Source organism: Tupaia chinensis, unplaced genomic scaffold, assembly GCF_000334495.1.
Source record: "Tupaia chinensis unplaced genomic scaffold, TupChi_1.0 Scaffold000159_1, whole genome shotgun sequence".
Taxonomy (NCBI): Eukaryota; Metazoa; Chordata; class Mammalia; order Scandentia; family Tupaiidae; genus Tupaia; species Tupaia belangeri.
This window is the reverse complement of record NW_006159630.1, coordinates 5,195,130-5,212,733: the sequence shown is the minus strand read 5'-3', so window position 1 is coordinate 5,212,733 and position 17,604 is coordinate 5,195,130. Positions and strand designations below refer to the sequence as shown.

The 17,604-nt window shown below is 59.6% G+C and overlaps 1 protein-coding gene across 1 annotated transcript in view; it reads left to right on the top strand.

Moving 5' to 3' along the window:
* Positions 1-17,604, top strand: part of MGAT5B (alpha-1,6-mannosylglycoprotein 6-beta-N-acetylglucosaminyltransferase B) — a 77,636-nt gene that overhangs the window by 1,653 nt on the left and 58,379 nt on the right. Inside the window, exons 2-3 of the mRNA XM_006145726.2 lie at positions 3,005-3,117; positions 10,983-11,112. Of these exons, the coding sequence (XP_006145788.1) occupies positions 3,005-3,117; positions 10,983-11,112 (243 nt within the window). The remainder of the gene's footprint in view (positions 1-3,004; positions 3,118-10,982; positions 11,113-17,604) is intronic.

The window sequence follows — 17,604 nt, the reverse complement described above, 5'->3', positions numbered from 1 at the left end:
TGGGAGAGGCGGGACAGGGGCGGCGCTGTGGGACCATGGGGGCCGGCAGAGGCCAAGAGATCCCTCCCCCACAACACACACCTTGGGTGGCCCGGCCCTGGTAGGGCTGGGGCTGTGTGGGGCTCCCTTGGCACAGCTGGTCCCATCCCAGGGGCCCTCCCAAACCGGGGTGCTAGGGCAGCTTTCTCTCCTTCCAGGCCCGCGGCTGGGCTGGGGAGGGGTCGCTGCACATCTGCGTTTAACAGTGGCTGGGAGGGTCAGAGGACTGGTAGCCGGGCTGGGACAGCTGGGCGCGGGGGCAGGTGGAGGCTGGCCACAGTGAGGTGCGGGTGCAGAACAGAGACCTTGAGGACAGGAGCTGGCAGGTGAGGCATCGGAGTCTGGGGGTGCAGGAGGGGCTGGGCCCGGCCCTCCCAGGTCTCCCCTGGTCTCCATCCCAGCTCCAGAGGGTAGAGAGTGGTGTGGCTCAGTGGGCTCCTGCCTCTCAGCTGTTGGGCAGGGTGAGGAGACAGCCGCCTGTGGTGGGCAGGAATCGGGCTGGACCACCTCCGCTGGGAGGACGTGGGAAGACTGCCGACCTGGGGTCCCTAAGCTAGGGCTCTGCTGGTGATTGGGGTGCCAAGAGCGCCCAGCCTAGGGTGCCCCTGAGAAACAGGCTGGGGAGGCTGGTCTCTGGCGAGGCACTCATTCCTCCGGGGAACCCAAACGCCTGGCTGACCTGGCCCACTGGGTAGGTTCTGGCCACGGCTCTGCCCACCCCAAGTCCGTCTGACTGCCACACAGGCCATGAGAAGCCCAGCGGCAGTTGTGCCCCAGCACCACGGACAGCGCTTGGGTCTGCCTGCTTCCCTCCCTCTTCCTCCTCCCCTTGGGCATGGGCTCTTATCTGAAGGCAAGACTGGGGTGGGCTGCACAGGTTCTCTGCTCCCTGGCCCTGCCCTGCCCCCGCCGTGTGACCACCTGAGTGTCTTAGGCTGTGGAGACCCACAGCCACCAGCGTAGTCTTCCTGGAGAGGGCCAGGCTCTAGTCACAGTACCCAGACTGGTGACTCTGGAAGGGCAGCCAGGGGGTTCCTGTTCCCTCTGAGTTTCCCAGAACTCCTGGCAGGGCCTTTATTCTGGGGGTGCTCCTGGGGTATTCGAATGGACACATGATAGGTGAGCTCATTTTGACACCAATCCAGCTGCTTCGGGGGGCTCTGGACCCCAGGACTGAGGTCTGGCAGAGAGGGGTGCAGATGAGGTGTGCTGGGGGCTTCAGGTTCAGGGCCAGAGATGTGGATGCCTTTCTCAGCAGTCTTTGGACGTGGCTGGCAGTGCCATGGCTGAGAAGGGGGTAGTGGTGAGGGACAGGAGACTTGAGCTGGGGAGTCCCCGCTGGTCCTCAGGCTGGGAGGGAGACCACTGATTTCCCCTGGTGTCCTCCTGGGTAGGTGACTGCCCCCTCCGTGCCTTTTTTCTGGCTCTCCTGAGACCAGCCTGCACGGGGAGCCTCGGGTCCTGAGCCCCACCCAGGCCTGGTGGGATTCAGTGAGGAGGGCCCCCTGAGGGGAGGGAGAGGCCCTGGTATGTTGCCCTCGGACTTGCTTCTCCTGGGCAAGCACCCAGTTCTGCGCCTGCTTTTGGGTTCTAGCCCCTCCCACTTCATCTCTAACAGCTTCCCTTAAACATGGGCTGAGAATTTTGTTGTGCTTTTTATTTTCTTCTGCAATTATGTGTTTTCTTTAATGGACCAAATTTTAATTAAATACTGCTCTGCCAGTTTCAAATAATGAAGATTAAAATGCATAAAGCAAGTCTTGCAGAAAGATACAGGCGAGCCTGAGGCCCAGGGACAGTGTGCAAGTGGGAGGGCCCAGGCCTCCGGCATGACTCTCGGGGGTGTCTGTGGGGAGCCCAGCCCCACTCCTGGTGGGGCTCCTCACCCTGACCTGGGGGCTCCCTTTTCTACTCCACCAGTTCATAGCGTCCTCTGATAGATCTGAGGTCCTGGAACAGCCTCCACAGCTGGCCGCCCTGCAGGCCGTGTTCAGAACTCGGTTCTGTTCGGCCCTCGATCTAGTATTGAAATAGCAGGAGCGTAGGGCCATCTCGAGGGTGGTTCTATGCCTTGTCCCCTGCAGCTGCTCCAGCACCTGGCACCTGGAGGACAGTCACCAACTGTGCTGGAGGAGGGAACCAGAGCCGTGTTTTGGCCAGCCCTCCCCTCCGTGCACCAGCACGCACACCCATGTTGCACTCACGTGCAGGCGAAACCTTGTCCTGACCACTCAGTGGCACAGGTTGCCAACCGGTGTGTGCCTGCCTGGTGAGGGTGGTGATGGGAGAGCCTGGGCATAGGGGCCCATGTGCCCTGTCCGTGCATGCGAACGCTCTGTGGTGCTGGGGAGGCCTGTCTCCTCCAGGTCAGAGGATGCTGGGGCAGGGCCCGTGTGCCCAGGGCCTGGGTGGCCCTGGTGACTGATGGGCTTCAGGTGGGGCTCGTCTGAGCCGGTTACTTGCCCTCGGGCTGGCAGATGGCCGGGCGATTTCCGTCGAGACCACGGTCCTCACTTCAGCAGGCCACAGTCTTCAGGAGGGCTTGCTAAGGGAAGTTGCTTGCTCACCTCTCCCAGAGGCCTGAGTCAGGGCATGCTGGGGCCCCAGAACTGCTTTTCTTGACATCTCGGGTGATGCTGAGGCTGCTGGACTGGGGGCCGCACACAGGACCAGCACTGTCGATGAAGCGGGCTCTGTCGAGGCAGGACCGGCCAGCCTGGAGCTGACCACACCACGTCCTCATGGCGCGGACTGAGGCTCGTGGCTGTTCCTTGAAGTCGAGCCCCCTTCATCTGACGCTGCCGGGAGCCCTCCTGGGCCCAGGAGCTCAGCCCCTGCACTTCACCTCCCCTCGTGTCCTTCCTTCACTCATGCGTTCGTCCTGACGGCAATGAGTGCCCCGTCGGGAACTGCCCAGCACCCTGTCGCTCGCCTGCGGCCCTCACCCGCTTATTCCTCTCCACAGGCTTTTTGTCCTGGGCATTGGCTTCTTCACTCTCTGCTTCCTGATGACATCTTTGGGGGGCCAGTTCTCGGCCCGACGTCTGGGGGACTCGCCCTTCACCATCCGCACAGAAGGTATCTGGGAACGAGGGGTGTCAGAGATGGGCGTGGTGTTTCGGGGCTGAAGAGGAGGTGCCTTTGAGCCTAGCACTGGAAGGGACTTTCAGGGGCCTGTCCCAGCCTCCGGCCACCTCGTAGGTGGATGTGTGGGTGGATGAGGCCTCAGCTGGGACCGTGTGGCCGTGCATACGGTTTGGCTTTGGCCTTCGCCGCAGGCATCCAGCATCCTCTGGCCTGAACTCTCGGGCTCTTCCAGATACCAGAAGAGAATGTTGCTTCTTTTGCTGGGGTGTCAGGAGCTGGGGGATCTCTGGATATGACACTCGTCTCTCTGAGACACTCAGGTGCTGCGTCTGTCGCCACAGTGGGGGACAGCCACCATGGGCTCTGGTGGCTCATCTCTGACTTGGGGATGTAGAGGCCTCGTCCGAGTCCTGCTTACTCCCTGCACTCCTGAACTTGCAGGGTGCGGAGTGGAGGGTCAGAAAATAGACTCTGGGGACCAGATAGGCCTGGGTGGACATCCTGGCGCCCAGCTCCTGCAGGGTGCTGTTGGTGGTCACTTACCCTCAGAGGAGAGTAATGCCCGCCTGCAGAGTGGGATCAGGTGGCTCACACCTTTCCTGGCATGGTTGGTACCACCTCCTGGTGCCAGGGAGGTGTGAGCCTGGCAGACCAGAGCCTTCTCCTAAAGCCAGGCCCTGACACTGTAGGAAGAGCAGGGACGAGTAGAGTCCTGCCCCGTGTGTCGGGGGCTCCTTGTGGGAGGGAGGAACATGGGGTAGGGGGAAACGAGGCAGATGGGGTCTTGGCACTGTTTGGAGGGCTGCTCTGAGAGGTTTACCCACCCTCTGGGGCAGTCTGCTCATGGTCTGTCTGCCTTCTTGCTGTCTGGCTCGCCAGTTACCAGCCATGACTCGTGGACGTCCCGGGTGGAGGAGGCTGGCGCGGAGGTCGGTGCTCTGAGGGCCTCGTGGTGCCGTCTGCTCACTCGGCCTTGACTCATCCCTGTGGTTTAACGTGCTCGTCTTTGTCCTTGCACCGGCTCCCAGAGGAATGTCACACTTACGGTCATTCAAACCCTAGTGTGAGTTAATTCATCCCATCTCTGGCTCCCCAAGGTGCCTGTCTCTGAGGTCCTGGGTTCTCCTCTGGTGAATGGGGCTAGTGCCCGCTCCCCAGCCTTGTCGTGAGGATGCACGATGACAACACGGAGGTCCTGGGTGGCATCTGGCAAATACGAGGGCTTCCTAAATATTTCATGGCTGTGCCGAGTCTGAAATGAGGGCACTGCAGAAAGGGTGTTGAGGGAAGAGGGCCAGGGAGGTGCAGGAGATGCTGGAGGCTGGAGGTGGGAAGGGAGTGGAAGCGTGTGCGGGGGAGGCAAGGGAGCTGGCTCCTGGGGAGGTGGGTGAGGGGACGCTTGGGACGCTTAAGCCACCTGGGTGCCTCCCTAGGCAGGGTGTGCCTGTCTGGGTGAGCCACTGCCGAGAGCTTCAGGGAGCTGGCCAGGGGTCTGAGAGATGGGGACCAGAGGCTGGGGAGGAGGGATCTGTGGCACTGTTCTGCTATTCCTGCCCATCTCCCTAGGGGCTGGAGGGGCGAGGCAGCTCTCCCGCCCATGGCACCGCCTCATTCTGGCAGGGGTAGGCCCAGTGGCCTGTGGCACCAGGGGGTTGTGGGAGCCCTGCCTATGTGCGGTTTTGCCGGGCAGTGGGGGCGGGAGGCCAGCCCAGCCCCGACCCTGTTCCATAGAGGAGAGAGGACTTGCCTGAGCCTTGCACTTAACCAGGGCGTGTGTGTACACATGTGTGCTTAGACTTTTTATTGAGGCGTACTCTACAGAGTGAACGCACCCGTGCAACCAGCAGCCCAGATCAAGAAGCAGAACATGCCCAGTCCCCAGAGGTGTCCTCGTTCATGCCACCCCCCAGACCTCCTCCGCAAGGACTCAGGACCCTGCCTCTAACAGCCCGGAGGAGCTTCCCTGCCCCACCCACTGTGAGAGCGGGGCGGCGTGGCACGTGTTTCTTGCGTGTGTTTCCTTTCTCTCGGCCGTGTCTTTGTGAGGTCCCCCTTGCTGCATGTGGTTGTGGTCACGTGTCCCTGAGGTTGTGTGGTCTTGCACCGTATACTTACCCATCCTACCTTGGGCCATCTGGTCGTTCCCAGTTGGGGGCCCTCCTGAGAGTGCTGCTGTGAACGCAAGCATGAGCCCTTCCTTGGTGGACGCAGGCTGGCATTTCTGTCTAGCGGACCTGCAGATGCGGGTTGGCATCTCTGTCAGGCACACCCGCGGACGAGGGTCGGCATCTCCGTCGGGCGCACCTGGCACCGGAGGCCCCTGTGCATTGGGATGTTAGTTCTCAGACCGAGTTCATCCACGTGTAACTCTTTCCATGTTTCCTGGGCCCCTGGTCGGGAAGTACAACGTCTGCAAAGCTGAAAAGTCTGGGAGGAGGAGAGGGACAGGAGAGGGGCCTCCGGAGGCCCAGGCGAAGGGACTTGGATTCCATTTCTATTCGGTTCTCATCACCCCCCTGATTTCTTTCATGCCCTGGGATCCAGCTGGTTGCTAGAAGAGACCCAGGGCAGGGATGCAGACCTGGGGAGCAGTTTGCACGATAAGCCCCTCAGTTATCCCCCCTGGTCTGGGGCAGCCTGCAGAAACCTGGGGGCGCATGGGCCAGGGAAGGGCTGAGGCTGGCACGAGGTGGTCGGCAAGTTGCTTGGCTCAACCGTGGAGGTTGGCTGTTGGGCGATGTGTGGTTTCTGGGGTCTGACAGCCCCAGAGCAGGTTCAGGAGAGGGAGCCGTGAAGGCCCTGCCATTTGGGAAAGGAAAGGAACTCTCATGGTAGTCAACCAAACAGTGTGAGCGCAGAGGGAGAAAATCCTCACCCGAGGGGTACTCACTGGGCTGGGCTCTCAGGCACAGCCTCCTGCAGGAAGGGCCTGGGAGGGGAAGGGTCTCTGGGGACTGTCTCCCTGCAGAGGCTCCAAACCTCCTCTGTGTCAGTCTGTAGTCCGTGACAAAGCCCGCTCGTTTGGGGTGAACATGTGGCCAGAATCTCTCACTCTATGTTCTGCGCCCTCGTCTTAAAGATTCAGGAAAGGAGGCTGAACTGGGAATGAAGCTTGGATGAGTCTAGCGTCATTCCCTCTGGTTGCAGGGGCCTGCAGGGGCGTGGGGAGGGTCTTCTGGCAGCTCCTCCTCCCCGTCCCACCCAGGGCCTGGGGAGGACCTGGACAGGGATGTGACTTTGGCTCTGTGGAAGGCTTTGGCCCTGGACAGGCTATGGAACCCCAGGGCCTGTCCTCCACTGTCCAGAGCCCGAGCTCCGACAAGCCCTGCTGGTGTGCTCGGTGACCGAGTACAGAAATGTGCCCCACTCTCCAGCTGCGCAGGCGTGGGTCATCATCCCTTCTCAAGTGCCGAGGAGGTCCCTGTCATCTGGCGGAATGAGAGTCTATTCAGTTTCCAGGAGCCAGAGGTAAAGGGTGGCGGTGGGGACAGAGAGACAGAGAGAGCGTCTGGGGAGGGCCTGGGCCTGACGGGTAATAAAAACACCCCTGTCTATAAACGTGAGGACCCATCCGTATCTCTCAGCTCCCAGCTTTCCTCATTTATATGGAAATACGGAGGGAACCAGTGTTAGCTCTGAGATGGATCGCTGGGGCCGCACATTAAATACACTTCAATTTACCCAACGCCAGAAGTGGTGAAGGGACTGGAAGTGATGTCAGCTTGCTCTGACAGTCCTAGGCAGTGGTGGCAACCCAGGGGGCCCCTCAGTGCAGGAGGGCCGGCTGGCCTGGCCTGCCTTCCCCCAGCAGCCCTGCCCACCTTGCCTTTGGGTGTCTGCAGGGCAGCAATGTGCTTGGGCCTCTGGAGCTCCTGAGGTGGGTGGGGGCCACCTCCCAGGTCCCAGGGGCTTCTGGGGTTCTGCAGAAGGTGGGAGTAGCTCCTGATCTGGTGTGGGGAGGGTCTTGCTGTCTTGGTTCAGTCCAATGGGGAAACGGTTTAAAGAACCACCCACAAGGGGTCTGTCTCCTTGGCTGTGGCGATGGTGAACCTGGCAGCTGTCACTGTGTGTCCCATGTCCTCCAGTTTTTTGAGGTCACACCTTCTGTCAACATGATTTTAAAGTTACTTATTTATTTCTTCCACCAGTGAGGGTGAGGGAGCGAGAGTGAGAGGGCGAGAGAGAGAGAGAGTGAGAGGGCAAGAGAGAGAGCAAGAGAGAGAGCGAGCGAGTAAGAGAGTGAGTGAGAGAGAGCGCGAGCAAGCAAGAGAGCAAGTGAGTGAGCGAGAGAGCGAGCGAACGAGAGAGTGAGAGGGCAAGAGAGAGAGCAAGAGAGAGAGCGAGCGAGTAAGAGAGTGAGTGAGAGAGAGCGCGAGCAAGCGAGAGAGCAAGTGAGTGAGCGAGGGAGTGAGAGGGCAAGAGAGAAAGAGAGAGAGTGAGCAAGAGAGTGAGCAGGTGAGAGAGAGAGGGCGAGAGAGAGAGTGAGCGGGCAAGAGAGAGAGAGCGAGAGAGAGAGAGCGAGCGGGTGAGAGAGCGAGAGAGCGAGCAAGCGAGAGCACAAGGGAGAGTGGAGCACCCGTGTCGGGGTCTCCATGCTGCCGTGCACCCCAGCTTCACCCAGCCAGGACCCTGGATCCAGGGTACACGTGTGTCCCGCGTGCTCAGAGAGGCCTCCGGGAAGAACCCAAGCCTTCCATGTGGGTCAGCCTTGCAGAGCGTGGCGCCTTACTGCTGTGCCGCCTTCTGGACCCGGTGACATTTCTTAGGAGTCGAGCCCCTCCTGCCAAGAACAGGCCAGACCGTCCGCAGGTCTGCAGATTCCCAGGGGGAGGGGTGTGCTTATGTCCTGCATCACTTCTTTCTGACTTCTTGCTTCTGCCCAGGGATCCGTCCCCCTGCCTCCTCTGTCTCCTGGACGGTAACCGGGTGGGAAGCACTCCATTCCTTTTCAGCCTCTGCCCAAAGCCCTTAACGCCAAGCCGTGGGCATAGCCACCTGCCGGAGCTGGGGTCTCCACTGTCCCACACAGCAGGTGTTCCCGTTCCCTATCACATCCTTCCTTTAAGAGCCCTGACCATTCCTGCACCCTCTCATCCCCTCCTCTCGGCCCCTCTGCCTGCCCCACCTCCCTGTCCCTACCCTTCGTCCTCGCCCTCTCCCCCTCTCCCCCTCTCCCAGGCAGTTCCAGGACCTCCAGCCTCCCTGCTTGAACTCGCAGTCATTTAGCTTCCCTTTCGTCTGTTCTGGGCATCCAGCTGGTACTGGCCCTCCCCGGCATTTAGCAGAGCAAAGCAGAGCTCTCCCTAGGACGGACTCTCCTTCCGCCCGCCCCAGCCTCTCAAGGCAATTAGGGAAGACACAGAAATGGGAGAGAAGGGTGTTAGGCCCTCTGAGTTCAGTGCGACCAGCATCCTCGTACATGGGTGGAAACAGAGGTCGAAAGGAGTCAAAGGTCTGGAGTCCAGGCCCCCCGACTTCCATTCTGGGCTGCCCTGGGTCAGCAGCCCCTGCTCTGCTCTGGGGGCTCCAGGGCCCTGAGCGCTGGGCCAGATCTTATAGTTAATTGATCCCGTCGGCTTTTATTTTTTTTAGAGAGAGAGATTTTTGCCATAGGGTGCGAGTGTTTGCTGTAGAGTCAGAGAGAGACCAAGAGATAGAAAGTGAGAAATCACTCCTGTGGGGGGATGGCCACACAACAATCCTTTCTCCTCAGTCTCCCCTTGGAATTTTGGGCATGCATGCACGTGCGTCTGGCGTGAGTTTCAAGCCGCCAGGTCCAGGGCTCAAACCACGGTCAGCCATGTGGGAGTCGAGCCGTCATAACCACTGTGCCAGCTGCTGGCCCTTCCGTTGGCTATTTTGCAGCCTGGGAAGTGGAGCTGGGAGTGTGTGGTGCGGGGATTGCTATGGCGAGGTCTGGGGAGGAAGCTGGGGGTGGGCTGGGTGAGAGGGGCCAATGGAATGGCCCAGAGGTATCCAGGGGACACAGCGCCACCCCCGAAGCCCTGCTGTGGCTCCGTGTGGCTGGGATGCAGTCCCTGTGGGGCCGACTGCTGACCAGCTCTGTCAACCAGCTCCATCGCTCTGGCCAGGGCCGGGTTAACAGGCCCTGATTCTAGGGTGGTCCCCCCATGACCGTGCGTTCCTTTTCCATCCCTCTCCACTGGGGAGGGGGCACCTGTGACCTCGTTCTGCGGGATGGCCCCCAAGGCTGCTCGGCGAGGCCAGGCAGGCTGTGCGGGACACAGGGCCAGCGTGCCCCAGCAGCCATGGGATGGCAGCGCCCCTGGAGCTGCACTGACTGCTCTTGCCTTGAGCTGGAGACGCTGAGGCCAAGGTGGGGGATGACTCCCCACGGTCACACGGGATGGAGGCGGGCTGTGGTAGAGGCTCCTCAGACCTGAGCCTGCTGGGTGTTCTGGCTCCTCCTGGCCCGAGCAGGAGGTGCTCTGAGTGCTGGCCCCGGGCCCTCACCAGGGCCACTTCAGTTGCAGTACCTGTGCTGCTTTGCCTGAGGGCCTCCTTGAGCCGCCTCAAGGCAGGCAGAAAGTGCCAGAGCAGGACTGTCCCCAGGAGCAGCCCTCACCCTGGTGGCCAGCTCTCTTGTCCCCTAGGTGGGGGAACTTAGAGGTGGGCCCTCACTCTCTGGCTCGCTCATCAGGGCTGAGCTCGAGGTGCCCAGGATGGCTGCCTCCCTTCCCTACTGGGATTTCTTCATCTCCCAAATAAGCTGCCCACCCTCAGACCCTGTGTCTGTCTGCTCTGCTGCCCCCCACGCCAGCCTGGCAGCCTGGGCGGTGCAGGAGGCCGGGTCTGTGCGTGTGTCCGTGCGTTGTGGCCGCCTCATTTGTTACGAGTGATTTAGCGCCCGGCCCCCGGGGTTCGCAAGGAGCTGAGTTGGGATTTCAGTGCCTGGAGCTGAGCACCTTATGGACTGTTCGGAGGGGCTGCTGAAACCTTCAGATTTAATTAGAAAGAAGGCGAGGACTGCTCTGGCACACAGGCACGCACGGCGCTAATGATCGGGAATGATTGGAAAGGAAATTGGGAAGATCTCAGGCCGGCTGATGGCTTGTGGTTGAGGCACCTCGTTTTCATTTCATTTGGTTCTTTGCAAGGTCTCCCCCACCCAGGCTGGCAGCAGAGGGGATGCCGCCTTAACCTACAGGGCCCTGCCCTTGTCGATTGATCTTTGGGAATCCACGGCCCAGCGTGAGACGCAGGACAGACTCACGATGGCTTTCTCCAGTGGGGGCCTGGGGCAGCGGGATGGGGGGAGGGGAAGCAGGGCCCCTGGCCCGTGGAACACAGGCTCCCAGCCTCCCTGTGCACCAGACTGTCCCAGGGAGCAGGCCGAGTGCAGATTCCCGGGCCCCATGCCCTAGAGACGTGGACGGGCAAGTGGAGACCTGGGCCAGCGCGGTCAGGGGCCTCGGGCGGTGGGTGACTGACCTCACTTCGAGAAACCCTGACCAGCAAGTTCTGTCTGGAGCTTGGTGAGGGGCCTAGGGGCTCCCGCCTTCCTTAGCACCTCAGATCTGAGGGTCGCGGGGGCCCAGGGCTCTCAGAGGTGGCATACAGAGCCCCACTTTACAGTCGACAGGTCCGAGGCCCAGGGAGGTGAAAAGGTGCCCTGGTGCCGCACAGCTGGTGGAGGGCAGGATTGGCCCAGTGTCCCCTATTGGTACCCAGGCACCGTGGCAGGAGGGCTCCTGCCCTGCAGGGCGATGGGTGCTCGCTCTCGGGCAGTGGCCAGGGAGTGCCTGGGAGATGGGAGTGGGGCTGGGGGCTGGGCGGCCCCAGGTGGCCTTGGGCTGCCTGGGCTTCCCCTGACTTTGCTGCGACTCTGCCCACAGTGATGGGTGGCCCCGAGTCCCGCGGCGTCCTCCGCAAGATGAGTGACCTGCTGGAGCTGATGGCAAAGCGTGTGGATGCACTGGCCAGGCTAGAGAACAGCAGTGAGCCGCACCGGGTCGCCATGGACAGGTGAGGTGTGGGGCGCAGGGCCGTGGGGGTGTGTGGATGGGTGAGGCGTGGGGCGCAGGGCCGTGGGGGTGTGTGGACGGGCGAGGTGTGGGGTGCAGGGCCGTGGGGGTGTGTGCCTAGTGTGCTTGGCCTGGTGTTCTGGTGTTTGTCCCCTGTTTTTGCTCACTGGGAGAAAACTTGAAGAAAACAGAATGGTGGGAACCAGCAGTTAGCGTAATGGCTATGTCGCTGGGCTCCCACGTAGTCGACCGCGGTTCGCATCCCAGACCCGGTGGCTTAAAACTCACGCCGGGCACGTGTGCGTGCGTGCCCAGGATCCCGAGAGGAGAATGGAGGAGAAGGGATTGCGGCGTGACCATCCCCCCTGGGGGGTGATTTCTCGCTTTCTGTCTCTATGTCTCTCTCTGTCTGTTTGGCGAGCGCACGTGCCCTATAGCGAAAAAGCCTCTCAAAAAAAAAAAAAAAAACAGAATGGTGCAAATAATCAGACTGAGGGCCCCTTTCTACTGGCCGGGTCTAACAACCATGAGCATTTAGAAGTCACATTTGTGATCATCTTTCTTTTTTCATTTTAAAATAAAATATCACAGATGAAAACTGAGGGGCCTTTTAACTGCTCCCTGGAGACAAATGCCTTCCTGAATTCGGTGTGAGTTCTAGTCCATTCTAAATCCTTTTAAAAAGTGTATTGATTTCTTTCCTGAGAGTGAGACAGAGGCAGGCCCTCCCAGCAGGGTCTTAGGCATTTGTGATCATCTTTCTTTTTTCATTTTAAAATAAAATATCACAGATGAAAACTGAGGGGCCTTTTAACTGCTCCCTGGAGACAAATGCCTTCCTGAATTCGGTGTGAGTTCTAGTCCATTCTAAATCCTTTTAAAAAGTGTATTGATTTCTTTCCTGAGAGTGAGACAGAGGCAGGCCCTCCCAGCAGGGTCTTAGGCTGCACCCCCCCGCCCCCGCCTCCACTGGCCAAGGTCGTGGGCTCATGGGCCCAGTGTGCTGGGGAAGACCTGGGACGAGAATCCAGGACGTTCCCAGGGGAGTCCAGTCCCATTACTGCTGTGCTTCTGCCTGGCCCCTGCTCAAGGTATTTTGACACGTTTTACACGCACGTTATAAATGCCTGGTGTGTGGTTTAACGTCTTTACTAAGTGGCATCTCACAGCCACATTCCGCGGCTGTCATTCCACCGGACATGACCGTTCTTAGCTCTGTCTGTGCTGAGGGCGCATGTGGACACCTGCAGACCTGGGCCATTTCTGTCAAGTAGAATTCCTGGCTCGGGACTAGCAGTTAGCGTAATGGCTACGTCGCTGAATTCCCATGTAGTTGACTGCAGTTTGAGTCCTGGACCCGTTGGCTTACTTGGGAAAGTTAGCTTTAAAATCACTGGGACCAGCAGTTGGCATAATGGCTATGTTGCTGAACTCTCATGTAGCTGACCATGGTTCATGTCCTGGACCCGGTAGCTTAAACTCATGCTGGGCACATGTGCGTGCATGTGTGCCAAGATCCTGAGAGGAGAATGGAGGAGAAGGGATTGTGGTGTGGCCATCCCTCCTGGGGGGTGATTTCTCACTTTCTGTCTGTCTTTCTGGTAAGCGCATATGCTATATAGCAAAAAAACAAAAACAAAACAAAACCTCTCCAAAAAAAAAAAAAGAAAAGAGAATTTTCTGGCTTACTCATTCTAGATATTCCCCTACTCAGGCCAGGATGCCCCTGAGCCCCGGAGGCCATCCTGCGTACCACAATGGCCTCTTCAGGAGCTCGGGTGGAATGGAACCCACACTGCAGAATCTCCTGGACCCCGGAGAACGGGTGCCTGGAGCTGGGGCCGTCCCCACCGACTGGGCAGTTGTGGCCCCAGGCATGGCTGTGCTGGGGGCTTGGACCCCTCATCTCCCATGCTCCCTCTTTTGTGTAGCAAGTGCGTTATGAGGTTGGTTTGCTTGGTGTGTTCTAGCCGCTAAAGAAAGTCTGAAAGGTCGTCCAGACACTTTGTGGAGAAGCCGCGGCTCGGCACGTGTGCTGTGGAGCCAAGGCTCTGGGGGTTTCCAAGGTCAGAGCTGGGCAAAATCGGAGACACCAAAGGCACGCCATTCAGGTCACCATGGAGCCTGCGCCAGCCTGGGGAGGGAGGGGCATGTAGAAGGGACCCCCTCCAACTCGGCCTGGCTCATGGGGTACCCCTCTTACTGGGGTGGGTCCTTGGCCCTTAGTCTGCCTGTACTGGGCTGCTGGCTGTCAGGACAGCTCTCCTTGGCCTTGCCAACTGGGCAAATGTCCTGGACGCTCGCTTGGGCTGCCTGGAATCGGCATCATTCTCACAACAGGTGACATTTTCTGGACGTGCACGAAACCCGGCATCACTCTGTTAGCTCCGTGATCTTGCTGGATGGTTTAACCTCCACAGAGGGGAAGCCAAGGCACAGAGGTTCAGGAGCTCGTCAAAGGCGCACAGCCAGACGGGGCTGGACCGGGCTCCAGGCCAGGCGGGCTGTCCTCACGGCCCTCATTTCTAACCTCTGCCCCTGTTGGCGGTTCATAAACACGAGGCTACGTGCGGGCTAGTTTTTATCCCTTTGTGAGACTTTTCATATTAATTAATTCACAACTCAGGAAACAAATCCTTTGTTAGACCTTGTGCTCTGAGTTTTTAAAAAGAATTATTTATTTAAATTTATTTATTACTGTTATTTTCATTATTTAGTTTGACCAGGCAGAGAGAGAGAAGGAAAGTGAGAAAGCAAGCCACCAGGTCTGAGACTTGAACCATGGTCAGCCATGTGGGAGTGTCCAGTGCCTCACCCACCACACCACCTGCCAGCCCCATGCTCTGATTTCTTTTTTGTTCAGAAAATGTACACTTGGAAACGGCAGTCCTGGAACCTGGGACTGAACCCAAGATGAATGTGAAGTGGCTGCTGCAGGCCACGGGAGGTCTCAGCCCACAGGAAGTGGTGCCTCCTCAGTGGCTGCACAGCCTTGAGCTGAATCCCTGCTGAGATGCTCCCGCCCCCGTAGACTTAGCACCTAAGAGGATAGCGAGGGAGGGCTGCTCACGCAGTGTGCACTGGGGCCGCCGAGGAGCACAGGTGAGCGTGGCCAAGCGCTGCCCTCGTCCCCGTGGGAGGCAGGCAGTCACGGAGAGAAAGGAAGAAACGAGATCATTTCAGCAGCCGTGAGGTGCTCCAGGGATCTGAGAGGGATACTAGGCAGGGACTGCCCAGAAAGGGTGAGTGTGCAGGCCCCGCCGAGTCCGTGATGTGGGGCCCGGTTCCGGTGATGCGAGGAGCCGCAGGAGGAACTGCGAGTAGAGGTGGGGGGAGTGAGAGCAGCAAGTGCAAGGCCCTGGGTTGGAGCGAGCTGGGCATGTTGGCAGGGAGGAGCCGGCGGGCAGGCCAGGATGTGGCAGAGTGCAGTGAGGCCAGGAGAGGTCGGCAGGGCCAGGACACGCCGGGCTTTTCCGTCATGGAGCACTATCTATCATAGGAGCCCCGGGCGGCCACTGGGAGGCTTCCAAGCAGGTGTGACTTTTTAAAAAAAGATCATTCTGGGGGCCGGTAGATGGTGTAGCGGTATGGTGTTGGACTCTCACATGGCCGACCAAGGTCCAAGGCCCGGACCCGGTGGCCTGAAACCCACACCAGGCACGTGAGTGTGTGTGCCCAAGATCCCAAGAGGAGAATGGAGAAGGGATTGAGGCCATCCTCCCCCAGGGGGTGCCTTCTCACTTTCCCTCCCACTGTCTCTGTTTCTTTCCCTCTCTGGCAAGCATACATGCTCTAAGGCAAAAACCTCTTTTAAAAAAATCACTCTGACTGCTGTGTGGGGAGGGTTAGCCGGTGAGAAGAGGGTAGTAGAGGTTTCTAGTTGAGGTGGGTCGGGGCTTCCCTGGAATGCCCTCTGGGGGGTGAGGACACTTTCCTCTCTGAGTGTCCAGATCAGTCTCTTCTGAAGCTCCTTGTGTCCTGTGGCCCTAACCCCCGCCCTGTCTCACCTGTGGCCCCCTCCTCCCTCTGCCACGGCCCCTGCCCCCATCTCCTCCTTTCAGCCCTCCTGTCTGCCCCCAGCTGTGCTGCAGACCAGGGCTCTGTCCACAGGTCTGTGGGCCAGGGTGGGGCAGACCCAGCTGGCCCCTGCCGCGTCCTGCTGGGACAGCAGAGCTCAGGGCCATAGATCTGGCCTTCTTGAGCTGGGTCCTACTGCCAGCACATTTGGTGTCTCCCTGGTTTCTTCTGGCCCTGGCTGTCCCTGCCTTGCCCTCCCTCTCTTCCAGGGGAAGAGGAGGGTGGGGAGCGCCGGCCACCTCTCAGCGCCCGCCAGGCAGTAACATCCATCATGCCCGCAGAGCCCATCAAACCCCAGGGCGGAGCCGTAAATCTCAGGGAAACTGTTGACTGGTTTCAGGAAGAGAAAGGGTGGGTGTGGCCAGGGCTTGCCTCCTCCCATGTGCTTACTACCGCATACTGCCGCCTGTGGCCAGCCACCTCTCGGCTCCCTGAGCTGGGATCCCCTCTTTAAAATGTCTGTGGCTAAATAGAACCTCCGCTGTCCTCCTCCTGCATTCTGGAAGCTTCTGGGCCACCACCTTCTACTCGTGGCTGATGTGTCTTGGGAAAAAGCAAATTTGCCTTTTTAGCCTAGGAAAACCTAATTAGAGAGGCAGATTTGCTGCAGATGGCACCGTATTATGCACCCTGAAACCAAATAGTGATGCTCGCTGAATTCCCCAGGCGGCCTCTCCGCAGTGGTGAAACCGCCGGACATCTGAGCTGTCTGTCTTCAGGTCAGTTTGTTTTGTTGAGTGCCTACTATGTGCAGGGTCTGCTGGAGATGTGAGAGTATGTGCAGGGACACAGGTGACAGGGTTAGAGCTCTGTCCTTGAGTTTATGGCCACGTGCGGGAAGCGGCCTCTCCGCAGTGGTGAAACCGCCGGACATCTGAGCTGTCTGTCTTCAGGTCAGTTTGTTTTGTTGAGTGCCTACTATGTGCAGGGTCTGCTGGAGATGTGAGAGTATGTGCAGGGACACAGAGGTGACAGAATTAGAGCTCTGTCCTTGAGTTTATGACCACATGCGGGAAGGGGACGGGCACCCCGTGCCTGTGCACAGCCACACCACAATCACGGACCGTCTGGGCCAGGAGAGACTCCATGCCTCGCCCGACCCCTGGCCCCTTGCAGGTGGGGTTGACTCAAGCGTGGATTCTGGCTGTCCCTGCTGGGTGACCGCAAGCTTGTCACTTAACATCTCTGAGCTCAGGCTCCTCGGTGTGCCTAGAAGGGAGAACCCCCACCCTGTGCCCAGCCCTCAGGATGGCTGGTTTCCCTGCCGGCTCTCTCAGTCAGGGTGCAGAGAAGGGGTAACCTAGTCAAGTTGGGGTGGCTCAGAACTGCAGTCACCTCAGTGGAAGGGGAGTTAGGGATGAGCCTGAAAGGAGGGGACGTTTTGACAAGGTAGACAGAGCCAGCACTCTGGACCATGTGTAAGGGGGGCTGTGGTGGGGGGGTAGATTCTGCCTGCAGACCCGGACATGGGCTGAGGCCAAAGTAGGGTAGCCAGGGAAGAGGGGCTGCCCTCTTGTACCTCAATCAGAGGGCCTGGGGAGTGAGGGGCAGTCAGAGGAAGCAAACCTCAAACTTTGATAGCTCTGAAACTCCCACAGACGCCAGGCTCCCCGGTTTACGTCTGGGGCTGGCGCTGCAGCTCCGGACTCCAGCCTCGAACACCCACCGCCCACGGCCTGGACAGCCTAGGACAGCGTGGGTGCGGCAGTTCCTGGTGTGCAGGGCCCGCCCCTCCCCAGCCCTGCCCCCAGCTCCATCACTCCCACTGCTCACACCCCAGCCGGCAGTCATCCATGGCTCCCTCCCCCAACCCCCGTGTCCAGGCCCCCGGCACACCCTTCAGGAGATGCTTGGAATCCCACCTGCTCTCACGCCCCTCCCAGCTGGTCCCACTCACCAGCCAGTGCGGGCTTTCTTTTGGACGGGGTCTTGCTGCCTCAGCCTCTCGAGAGGCTGGGAGTGCAGGCATGTACCCCATATCCGGCTCTTAGGGAGGGCAGAGACTTGAACCTAGGTCTCTCATGAGGAACAGCAGTGCCTACCAATACACTCCACCACAGCTGGGCCCCACTCACGAGCTAGAGAGACAGAGAGAGACAGAGGCAGAGATATGGCACTCCCCTGCGCTGCACCCCCCGCCTGCCCAGATCATGGGCACACACATGCCTGATATACTCAGGGACGTCTCTGGGCGTGACCCCGGAGCACGGTGGGGTCAGCCTTGAAGAGCACCACATCTTCCTGCGGTGCCACATCGGGTCCCCTCGGTGGGGTCTCTTTTAAAACATCTTTTAGCTCGGGCCCCTCCCTGCTCCCCCTCCTTGTGCCTGTCAGGTACGAGCCAAACTCCCCCCAGCGGCCTCAGCGGCCTCAGCGCCCGCCCATGCCTCTCTGGCTCTTTGCACTTGTTCCAGCC